Raw genomic sequence first — 12,045 nt, 5'->3', positions numbered from 1 at the left:
ACTCCCGTCTCACAAAAAGCGAATTGTCGAGAAAAGTTGCTCCACCGTGCCTTCAAAAAAATAATTTTATTTGCATAAAAATAAATATGGTTATAAAAATTACTTCAAAAGTAAGGTAAAAGGTATATAAACGCTATAAAATTTCGAAGATTCATTAACGAGCTATCAACTCCTTGATATCCGAGTTTCTCAATCGTGCGCAACATCCATCAATCTGCATTTTGTTTATGAGGTTAAGATTCAGGAAAACTCCCCACCTTCCCTTTCCTGACCCCCTAACGTTAACACCATGCCCTCTTTTAAGGCAAAATGCTAGATTAGGGGAAGGGGCAGACCACTCCGTTTCGTCTAATATGGTGGTTAAGATGGGACGTTTACGACGGACGGCGTTGAAGAAAAAATTGTGGAGAAAACACATGAGCGATAATCCTACCTTATGTTTACCAAATTGCATGCAGTTTTACGTTCTGCGCATGACTGTGAAACTCAGTAAAATTTACTTTTAAATTCAGGGATGCACCATCAATGATTGTCCTAACTTTCAGAATCGAGGAAATTTGTTTCCTAATAAAAAATGTTGTCTCAAATAACACCGATGTCGTTATTGCGGGCGTTACTGCTGGATTTGCCGATCCACCTCCTTGATGACGTATTAGATCACAGTAGTGTACGCCAGGTTCCAAACGAGTGAAAAACCCGGTACATTATGCGATCACAAAGCTTCTTAGGAGCGTTTGACGAGACGGCATGAAGGTCAACGCTACAAGTGTGTGATGTTCCAAACTTCAATTGTAGTTTCAGAAATGGAACTAATCTTCACTTTTGCAGAGGGGGTGAATTCCTCCGAATTTGACCGCCATGTTTTTGCTTAGTCCCTCAGAACGACCCCTAGAGCCTTGGCCAATAAGAATACTGTTTTTTTTCCTGAGTAACAACACCGCTCCATCCTTGTGGCTTCTTTTCTTCCCTTGGAACAAGAGAGAAACCCTCCATCCATGTCTCTCTCTTTCGCTCTAGGGGACAAAAATAAGAGAGGCACTGGGAACGAGGTTGGTACCACGCACTCCGTTGATGAACGGGGTTGAAAGAGTAATCAATACATGATCCTTTTCCCAGAATCCTGAAGGATCAGTACAAGTTGAAGATGGGCAAAACGAGGTCCTGGAATTCTGCAAGCAAGAAATAATGCCTGTCAAGAAAACCCATTTGTCTCTAATTTGGTTTTACTATCTTGAGTGGATTATCGAGAGTAGCGCAAGGTAGTTGTGGTGTCTTTCCCAGCATCCCTTGCCTGCTGCGTTACAGGCTGGGCCTTAACTCGATTTCGCCGCTCCGGCGTTCTCGTGTCCGGTTACAGGAAAGCGGCTCATTATACAGAACAGTACCTTAGCTGTGCTTGAAACAAGATCATCCCATCCCTATTTTTAACCCGTAGTTGTTTTTGTATATAGGTTAAATTATAATTAGCTGGCTCTGCAAGACGTTGTTCTTTTCAAGTATTCTGCAGTTCAAATACTAAGCACCGACTTGTCGTCTTGGACGTCTCCATTTGGATGCGGAAATCGCACATGGGGGACGGACTGGAACGCCAGAAGTGTGCCCGAAAAGTAGCACGAGGTGTGATGGAAAGATCCATAGCCCTCCCCTTGAACGCGCCTCTGTCGTTTATATTTATAGAAGACTGAGAGAAGACTGGAGACAAATCAAATCGTCCCAGTTTGAGCGACAAACAATAGCCGTATGATAAAAAAAGAAAAATCGGGAAGAAGGAGCACTCCTTCGGCCCTCATCCTCTCTTGAAAATCCTCATTCTGGGGTCAATTTAACAAAACTTTTACAAATGTAATTTACAAGTGTAAAAGTTTTATTAAATTGATCCCTGATCAGCAATTCACCACAAACCTTGAAAGCTGACGTTGCCATCTCCATCAGGGTCTGCAAATGCAAGAATGTCTGCTATTTCACTTTCTTCCAAGTTCTTTCCACCAGGCATTTCTTTCAAAGCATGCTCAAGTTCGTGAAGTCTAAAGAATCCCTTTAACTCTCTATCGAACACCTCAAACGCGTTCACCAAGTCTGAATCGCTCTGCTTTGATGTTGTAATTCTCGTCATTAATTGTACAAAATCCAGGAAGGAGATTTTGCTCTCCCCTATTCATAATGGAAAGAACAGTTGTGGTTAACTTTCGATTTTTCTAGACCACCCGTCCTCATCACCGGTTTACAGTAATTGATGATAAAGAAATATTTGAGAGATTTCCAAAATGCACTTTTTGGTAAAATACAGTGTGTCGTTACCTGCCCAACATGTTTAAAAAAAGCCTTTGCAAAACCTATCCTTGAAGAGTATTGCTTCGAGTCGGCATTACTGTGCCAGCGCAATAGGAGTTGTGTCGCTTTAAAAATACGTCACGTAAAACACTTTATTCGCACTTTATGACTCGCTGATTGAACGTACACCTCATTCGTTGGCAAAGATTACACCTCTGATGAGCGTTTAGTCTCAGTGTTTCGGGTGTGAAGTGAAGAAGGGCGCGAAATGGAGTGCGGGAAAAAAGGCGGAAGAGGGGAGGAGAGAACTTCTTTCGTCCTCTCTACCCACCCCTCTCACTGTTTTTTTCCCACATAACTGCGATTGCAGACGCCGCCTCAGACACCTGACAAATTTGAAGGACTTACCTCCTAATTTAAATTCAGTGTCAATGACGTCTTTGTCTGTTGCTGTGATGTTGTGTCCAAGTGAGCGGCAAAGCTCCGTCATTTGTTTTTGATTTATTCTTCCGCTTCCTGATCTGTCGTATACCGAGAATGCTAGTTTGAATTCTGACAAAAAAAATTGTATCCATTTAAGTACACTTCTTTGACGAGAGCTCTTGGTAGGGTTGGCGTCAGTTTTTTGAAACTTTTCCGTATATTTAGACCGAGATTTTTGACCGTCTAGTAGTGTCACATCAAAATAGGAGAAACTCATCTTAGATCCAACCTCCCATGAACCAATAGGTAGATCCCAACTTATACTGATGCCTGTTTGCATAGATTACAGGGGACACGCAGACCTTATGAAAACTTGTAAGAGGATCGCTAGTAGGATTTGTTTCCGACGAACACTTTATATTCTTTTGTAAAACAATAAATTACAAACTTAATTATAGTATTTTGCCTTATCCCTTTCTTCAGTGGTTTTGGGTACGTAGATATGCTTTCCGCGATTTATTAAGCCATATGAATGGGTTTAGCTATTCAAAAACATTTATTGACTACTAGAATAGTAGGCCGACCTTCTAACTGTTCATCAGAGAAGGATCTCGCGGCTCTCCATGCTCTTCTTGCACGATCTCTCTCAGAGCTGTCATGCTACAGATTGAAAAAAAAAAACAGTGGCAGAGGACACAGTGAGAGCCTGGGAGAAAAAGGGGCAGGAGGGGTACGGGAGACGGGAGAGTAAATGGCGGGGGTGGGAGTTCTGAAAAGGTGGGAAAAGGGAGAATTAAGGGGGGGGGGGATTACGCAACAAGGCTTAATATGTCGCAATCGCAAAAGTGCTAAAGGAAGGAACAAGCCAAGAATAAAGGTGCGGGAGCCAGTAATGCAAGGCAAGTGAAGCGGAAGGTTTGGACCCATACCCTGGCCTGTCCCCCACCGCTGCTTAATTATTAGTGAGTACTGCTGATCAACAGATGGCAGTATACGCCTATTTCAATAAAGGTTGCTCCCGTGAACTATGTTTCATAGACTGCAGTGCACTATGGTAAACCCTTTTGTCGCGGGAAGTTTAGTCTTGTTCACTTTCATTGAAATAATGAAGACCATTTGTGAAAAGGCGTTCAAGAGAGCTTTCAAGTCAAATGGCTGCTAAATCTTAAGCATAGGCGAGCTGAAAAATTGCATTTGTAAAATCTCATAGTAAAAAATTAGAAGTCTCTTCTTTTAACAACATTAAATGAATAGGGTTTTACGCCTGATTAAGCTGCGTTTTTGCATGGGCTAGAATGCTGGTTATTTCAATAAAGCAAATCAACGCTATTCTTTTGTTTATTAAGTTTTCGAAAAATTGCCTCAAAAATAGATAAACACTTATTGTTTATTGTTGTTCAACAATCGCCTTGAATTTTATTTTTTTTTAACTCCATCCAAAATTCCCATGTGCACGAGCCAAGCACACTCGTTGAAAATTTGTAGCATTTGCATATTACCGCAGAGAAAAGCCTATCCTCTAATCACTGTCTTAAATTAAAAAGCCTAGGATTCAGTGTTTTGAAATACTCTGTCTTAACGTTCTGCTGACGTAGCATAGAAGCGTTAGTAGCGTTTGCTTTCTAAGTTTCTCGGCTCGTTGCGGGCACATAATTTACTAGACTTGCCGCAATAATGCACCGCGGGCTATAAAACATGGATCATACATCATTCTTCTCTGAAGCAACCTTAATTGAAATAGCTGTATACAGTACGCACTGTGTTGATTTTGAAATAGATAGATATTTCACGCACAAGGCTTTACCGATTCTTTCGTTCTGTCCCTAAAACCCTAACAGATACTAATAACACCTGCAATTTACATCCCTAATTAAGAAGACGAACATCTCGGGGTATCCCCACTCTCGACTCTGTGGGCAGTCTTGAACGCACTACTCAAATATTACACGTCTTGAAATTTTTATCGTTGACTGAAGTAAAATGTTAGGAGGTGTATTTTGAAGAACAAACCTCAGTATGATCTGCTTTCTTTATGTGTAGTCGCACCCTTCTATCTGCGGCTCTGATTTGATCGAAAGCAAACCTCAGTGGAACGTTACTAACGTTTGTACCATCAATCTGTCAACAAAAGAACCTCAGTTTAAACTCTATCAGGCTAAGGCCGTGCCTGTATTTCGAATTGCGCAAAGCCACTGATTTATTGTGATCGTAAGTGATCGTAAGTAAGAGGACAAGTAGGAGCCGACAACAGCAGTCGCTCCTTGGATAAAGCAATGTACAAGCAAATAACGCGCTCGGCAATCAAAGAAGTGATTCAAAAAATGGCCATATAGTAGTAGCTGGTTTTGCCCTCAGCTCGTTCTGAAGCGGAAATTGATATGGTTTACGAAGGGTCACGAGATTGGTCACGCGAATCGCGGGGGTTTGCTGGACCGGCTTCGGCTTCCTTTGTCTCTAAGTGCATTAATACTGATAGACTCTTAGCACGCGTGCGCAAACAACCGGTACCTTTAAAATCTTGTCCCCAGGCCCCAAGACCTTGTCGAAGACACTTCCTCTTTTGACCGTTGTAATAAAAATCCCCGGATCACCAGGAACACATGGTCTATCTCTACCACCGTTGATCTTCAAACCAAGTTTACCAAGTCGTCCTAAGAAAGACCGTTCATTAGTTTTTTTTCTTCCGAATTCATCGTTTACTTCATCGCATATTTTTTCATTCATCCTGGTTCATTTTAATGTTTTACGTACATGTTTTGCAAGTGTTTTCCACTCACGATTGAGACTGGTTTGTCGAGACAGCATACAGGTCTATTAACTTAAGGCCTCCTTTTTGTTGTGGAACAGGGATTTAAAAACGCTTAAGAGTTAGGTCAACAAAATAAAAACTTATGAGACTTTAAAGGCCTTAAAAAGAGTCAGGACCTTAAAGTATTCTTATCCTAGTGGGCGAGTCCTTTGTAATTGAACTGGCAAGTTCTTTGATAAAGTAAGCACAAGACAGAACGTCATAGACACAGGCTGCGATAGTAATGAAAACAGTGTGTTTGGTGCTAGGGGAAACATTGTTTGATATCTGCGTCGTACCCAGACGTTTCTCTTCGATGTGCGCGCAAAGGAAGGCGGGAAGGAGTACCCTTCCCATGGTCCCCTGCGGTTCATCACCAGTCACTCGCGTTTCGCGCTCGGCTCTGCCATGCAAAAAACGAAGCACCTAAGGCGGAGGCTGGTTTGATATGGTGTTGTATTCTGTAGTTGCGTGTATTTTTCAAACTTATTGTGAATTGCTATCCGTTATTTTGGTGCATGCTTGCACCTGGCCCGCAGCACCAACAAACTCCCGTAAAATAAGCATAAAGCATGTTAAATATTTTTTGCTACCTTTTGGACCCGTTGAAATTTCAACAATTTTTTCGTTTTCTCCTGCATTTTCAACCTCAAATACTCGAACTTCTGTCTTGTCCTGAAACAAACAAACAAACAAAAGAAGACTGAGACAAATAAACAAAAAAACTAACAGTGAGACAAACAAAAAATCCATAAATGACAAAAAGCTTAAAAAGACTTTGTAAAACCAAATATCAGTTTATCATTTGCCCTGACAATCTACTTTTTTGTTTTGATTTTTTTTTTTTGGCATTTTGCTTCTGCTTTTTCCCACTTCACTGCCAAAAGCGAAAACGGAAGAAAGAAGCCCTGGTTCATTGTCAGAGAATCTAAACCAAAACATTTATACACAGTGAATCAGTCATATTTTCGCACGCGATTTACAAGAAGACGTATATGTAAATACAGCAATTTAGACAGCAGTGAATATTCAAACTAAGTGAATCAGCTATATTTTCACATCTGATGGACATCAGTGTCAAAGAAATAAATACAGTAACGTACAACAGCAGGATATATCATACAGGTTCACTTGAGCGGAATAGACGAAAAGTATGAATCCTATGTCTTATACCTTAAATAATCTAATAAACGGCCGGGGCGTCTAATTTTGGAGCCAAAGCGGGGTCGTTTAATAGGTGACGTTTAAAAGAGAGAGCGTTATTCTCATAACTGTAACAAATTCCAAAAAACTGAAATGCATTCAGCGAATATATCACCACAATATATAATAGCAGAGTTGTTGAGTCCATCCATTGACTCGACGACGCGCCGTATAGATCAAATGTGTTTTTTAATCCTCAACTTTCGATGTCAGAATCCTTACTTTGGCCTTTACGTTGAACGAGATACAATGCACAAACTCTTGCTAATCAAAAAAGATACTTAAATTAATTGAATGGTTTTTCTCCTTTTCGCTAATTCCTAGACTGATTGAAGTACTATCACGGAGGGCGTCTATTATACAGGGGCGTTCAGGGGATAGAGAGGGGCGCCTATAATACAGACTTAAAGGCGTAAGAGGGGCATTTGTTAGAAAAAAAAGGCGTTTATTTGAGAAAGGCGTCCATTAGATCATTTACTGTGCTTACGAAAATATGATGGCACTGCATAACCGGTGAACTCGACTGAAAAAGGCGAAATAGATTTCATCACAGTTATGAAACCTCGTGATCTGAACGTCAGTGATGAAAAATTAAGGAATAAACAACAACAACAACAACAACAACTACATCAAACCTTTGAAACAGGTATCTTCAAGATTTCGATCTTGGCAACTTTTTCCGCTGCGCGTAGCAAATCGAAAAACATTTGTTGCGGGACATCTGTCACGTCAAATCCGTTTACCTGAGGAGAAAGTAAACCTTTTTCTAATGGTTGAGAACTTTTTTGGCGTTTTAACAGAGTGGTATCAAAAGTGGACATGGGTTGCCCCCCTCCCCCCCCCCCCCCCCCCCACCGCCTTTCCACTGACCCACTGACAGGTAACAATATCGTAGATGTAAGCGTGCCCAGTATCACCCCATATAAGGAAATCTAAGGCGGACTTGGATTCTGGATTCCACTCCGTGGATTAGATTTAAGGAACTGGATTCCGGATTCTTTTTCAGTGGAACTTGGATTCTGGACTTCAATCGTTAGCGGGATTCAGGATTCCTTGAGCTGAATTCCGGATGCCAAAGCCCAGCACTCCAAAGTTCAACAAGCAAAAATTTCGCGGATTCCGGAATTCGGAGAATTCCTTGTCACGGGGCGCGAGAAATGATTATAGGGGAATTAGAGTTGAGTAGTTGCGTAACTTTCACTTTTAAGTAAATTAAAAAGTTTATCGGATAAAATATTTCAACGCAAGGCAGTGTTAAGTAAAATCAAATCAAATCAATTTCACACACAACAAAGCTGATTTCCACGTGGGGCGTGGGCAAACACACATAACCTCCCCCTACCCCCCCCCCCCCCCCTCCTCCACCGATGCAATTCCACAGCTTCCTTAGAAACTAGCCCCCATTTTCAGGTTTTTAGAGTGAGAGACTGTTTAGTTAATATGTCTGTGTAGAACTGTCTACATTTGTACTAGTCTTTTTATCCAAAATTATAAGCCGGCCTACCTTGAGGATATAGTCCCCAACTCGGACATTGTACATGTCCAGTAAGCTACCGTCTTTAATTTCTTTAATTACGATTCCAGAGGAACCGCCTGTTGCACCTTCATCCTGACCACCTTGTATTTCAAAGTCAAGAGGTACAAGCTTTCCTGCATGTGGGAGGTGAAAAAAGGAATACTCAGCTAGTGCGCGTTGAGGAGCATTTCACCATTTTTTAATAAGAATGAACAAGGAAGTGCTGAGTAAACGATTTGCTTTTAATATTAAACGCATCGCTCCTGTACTTAGCGGCAAATGGCCGAAAGTGAATGAACCGTATAGCTGAACACGTTCTCTAAAACTGGGCTTTTCAAATAACTACTCCTAAAATCTGTGCTAATTTGTTGCCTCATGAAATAACCGTAAAATTCCGAAAATAAGCCCATCCAAATATAAGCCCCCCCCCCCCAAATATAAGCCCCCCAAACCGGTAACGCAAAAAAACCTCCTTTAAACGCCCCTCCAAATATAAGCCCCCCGGGGGCTTGTACTTGGAAAACTGCCCTCAAATACAAAGTAAAACAAAGCAAAAACGATAAATTTACTTCCAACTATAAGGCTAGTCAAATCGATTTTGAAACGCAAATTTCCCTCCGTAGATAAGCCCCTCCGAATATTAGCCCCTCTAAAACTAAGCCCCTCAAAAAGGCTTATTTTCGGAATTTTACGGTATTTTAAACAAATTCGAAAATTAAAAAAAATAAAATCAGAGTAAATCAAAGAGGAACGGCGCCCGATGTACGAGTGACAGAAATGGAACGGACTTTTTAAAAGCAGCAATACGATAGATGTATCAATATATGATGCGCAAGGCCCAACACGAACGGATCAGTGTAAGATTCTGGCAAATTGTCCAACTGCCCCTTCTCTAGGCTCGATTTTCGCCGCTCTCTAGGTCCTCCCCGAGAAGAGACGGCTGTTCGGGTGAGGAGCGCGGACTTATTTCTCGAACAGCCGCTGGTAATCGAGCCTACCTCTCCTCTGACAAACTAGCCGCCGGACCATGGCGATAATCCACTCGACCACTGTGCTTCCTCTTAGTTACCTTACCCTTTACTCCGACAGGAACTTTAACGCTGATGGTTTTCCCTCCGCCCAGGTTAGGTGTATTTTCTTTCTCTATAATATCAGTTCCTCGTCCTGAGTCGCTGTTGTTGTCTACCTCGGAGTCAATGCTTACTCCGCCCCACGAAACCATCTTAGAATTTGACGATACTTGTGATACCTGGGAAAGAGTCGTAAAAACTGATTTGCATCTGATATTTCATCGTACTATACATGTCTATGTCTCCCCATGTAAGGAAATCCAAGAAGTCTTGAATTATGCCGATTCCACGCCGTGAACTGGTTCGGGATTCTAGGTACTGGATTCCAATCGTTGGTGGGATTCTGGATTCCAGGGCCCAGGATTCTGGATTCCAAAAGCGAAAATTTCCCAGATTCTGGAATGCGGATTCCTTTACATGGGCCGACATATGCGTTATTGATCAAGCGTGAGGTCACGATGGCTGAATATCGGCCAAGTCTTTTTTTTTGCGTTTTTATGGACCGAGGTCGATAAAAACGCCAAAAAGGATTTGGACGTAATTCAGCCCTCTTGACCGAACAAGCTGGGTCAATAAAGGATTTATTATATGGCCAAAAAGTGAACTTTTTCCCTGCGGGACCAACGCGGGAAAACCCGAGCAGGTAAGGTGGACCCATCTCGCCCGCTCGGGTAGCCAATCAGAACGTAGGATTCACCTCATCTTGCTTGCTTGCAGATTCAGCCATATAATAACGCTGCCTGCTTACTCAAACATAAATGTGATGAGAAAGGCAACGATTACCTGTACTGTAAGTTATAAAACCTGATCTTGTTGGAGAGCGGGAATTATTGTTCTCACCTACAGTCCATTACAACTAACTAACTAAATTGATTTAATTGTTCTTTTGGCTTTTTAACCGCATTTCAACACAGGGTGCCGCTCTGTTGGAGAATCAGCCTCTCACCTCATCTCCTTGCATTGTTAAAGCATGTATCTCAGCGTATTGATCGGCAAAACGAAGCAGATTTTGGGCCGTCTGACGGGAAACATTCCGCACATCAACATCGTCAATCTTTAAAGGGAATAATAGAAGTGACAAATGACATAACAGTAGAAGGCTGGTTATTCATGGTATAGGTACCATTTTGACATTAAAACCTGACCTGAACTGGCATGTTTGCATGACCCTTCAAGACTGACCAGGAAGGGATGGTACGTTGTTGGTTCCTTACTACCTAATAACCCCATGCAGAACGATTTCCATTTCGACGCGGTTCTCCAACAACAATGACATAGGATCCGTTTCTCGAAAGTCCCGGTAACTTGGCAATTCCTGGCTGGAGGCCTGATCCTAAAATAATGATCCTAACGTGAACTCTCGCACACAAACCAGTCCTACTTTTAAAACATTACTATCAAAATCTTGTGAATGGCTTGTGAATATATTACAAACATAAAATAGCTTTTCTGGGCACAGTAAATACCGGAACTCTCCTAGGGCCCCTGGTGGCTATAAAGTCTGCGCGCACAATGGAGACTAGAAGAAATGTGGCCGGGCAATCTCCTTACTCCGACTTGTGCCTGCCTTGGGCTGGGAGACCTGGGTACGATGCAAAATCTCCGAATGTCAACAGCAACTGCACCAATATAGGACCCACAATCCTTCACAATCATGTGACACGGAAGATCAGCCAAACCAAATGATACCCGCCTCTTGCCTTACCTTCGTTATTTGACATCCGGGTCTTAAGACTTTATCTGCGTCACTACCAGGCTTTATCCAGGATATGAATATTCCTGGATTTCCAGGTATGTAATGTTCGTCATTACCTCCTGTAATTTCTACATCCTGTCGACTTATTTCACCTAAAAAACGAGAAAAATAATTCAAATTAACGAATTTTAAACCGAAATGGAAGGCCTTGAGGCTTCAAAAGTTGTTAAGCGATTTGCTTTGTCATTAAATGGTTATTAGATTACCGTATCCAGAGCAGCTCTGGCAAAATTAATGTTGCCTTCGACTACGATCATACGGCAATGTTTCAACAAACTTTCGTAGGCTGTCGGTAGCACGATGCCTTATAGGTCAAAAACAATGACGCCCAATTGAATCACAAAACTCAAAATACAACTAAATATGTTAAACAGAATTTTAAGCTAATGTTTTGTCACTAGCTTATTGAAAGAATAATATTTACTCATTAATTAAACTATCTTTTCATGTACGTCAGAGAACAAACTAACAAACCTTTTGGTCCTACTGTAATTTCCAAGCTGATTTCATAGTCGTGAGAGTTTGTGAAGGAATTTCCATCGTATCCTTTGTTTACAGTCGAATTCGTTGGCTTCAGGAAGGCTCGGAATTTTCCTCTTCTTAGAGCAAGCATAGTTTCCTAATAGGTAACTTGGTAATTTTGTCTCTTGCCCAAGGGTCTTGACTGACGCGTAATAAGAAACATTACTGACAGACCAACAAGAGTTAAGTCAACACGAATATTACTCAGCTGTTGTGTCGTTTTATATTCAATAACAATTAATGAAATACCGATAAATGAATAAGCAAGCACTTTACCTTCGCTCTAATTCTTTACAGAAATGACCACGCATCGGTCACTTGGATCGCATATTATCGTCATGATAAAATTTCATTTTCGTCTCGTTGCAGAGCAACGTCTATTGAAGTCGTCCTATGACGCTAATCGAGGGCTGTTTTGCGAAGTTAATATCATAAATCTTTTGTGCAAATTCACGGATGCTTGACGTTATATTGTTGTTATTTCTATCTTACTCTT

At 41.4% G+C, this 12,045-nt stretch overlaps 2 protein-coding genes across 2 annotated transcripts; both read right to left on the bottom strand.

The window, feature by feature from the left end:
- Positions 1 to 50: 50 nt before the first annotated feature.
- On the bottom strand, positions 51 to 8,346 carry LOC140941936 (uncharacterized). Its single transcript, XM_073390942.1, has 9 exons — positions 8,190 to 8,346; positions 7,321 to 7,428; positions 6,076 to 6,157; positions 5,203 to 5,345; positions 4,705 to 4,812; positions 3,279 to 3,354; positions 2,680 to 2,823; positions 1,903 to 2,151; positions 51 to 1,169 (listed from the first exon to the last, which is right to left on the bottom strand). Exons 1-9 carry the CDS (start codon positions 8,223 to 8,225, stop codon positions 1,129 to 1,131), a joined length of 987 nt encoding a protein of 328 aa, XP_073247043.1. The 5' UTR covers positions 8,226 to 8,346; the 3' UTR covers positions 51 to 1,128.
- An 849-nt stretch (positions 8,347 to 9,195) lies between these two features.
- LOC140932471 (uncharacterized) lies at positions 9,196 to 11,971 on the bottom strand. Its single transcript, XM_073382106.1, has 4 exons — positions 11,502 to 11,971; positions 10,977 to 11,119; positions 10,218 to 10,325; positions 9,196 to 9,450 (listed from the first exon to the last, which is right to left on the bottom strand). Exons 1-4 carry the CDS (start codon positions 11,638 to 11,640, stop codon positions 9,196 to 9,198), a joined length of 645 nt encoding a protein of 214 aa, XP_073238207.1. The 5' UTR covers positions 11,641 to 11,971.
- Positions 11,972 to 12,045: the final 74 nt, after the last annotated feature.

Source organism: Porites lutea, chromosome 1, assembly GCF_958299795.1.
Source record: "Porites lutea chromosome 1, jaPorLute2.1, whole genome shotgun sequence".
In the NCBI taxonomy this organism is placed as follows: Eukaryota; Metazoa; Cnidaria; class Anthozoa; order Scleractinia; family Poritidae; genus Porites; species Porites lutea.
Note: the sequence above shows the minus strand (reverse complement) of the source record. Positions and strands in the feature narration are given on the sequence as shown.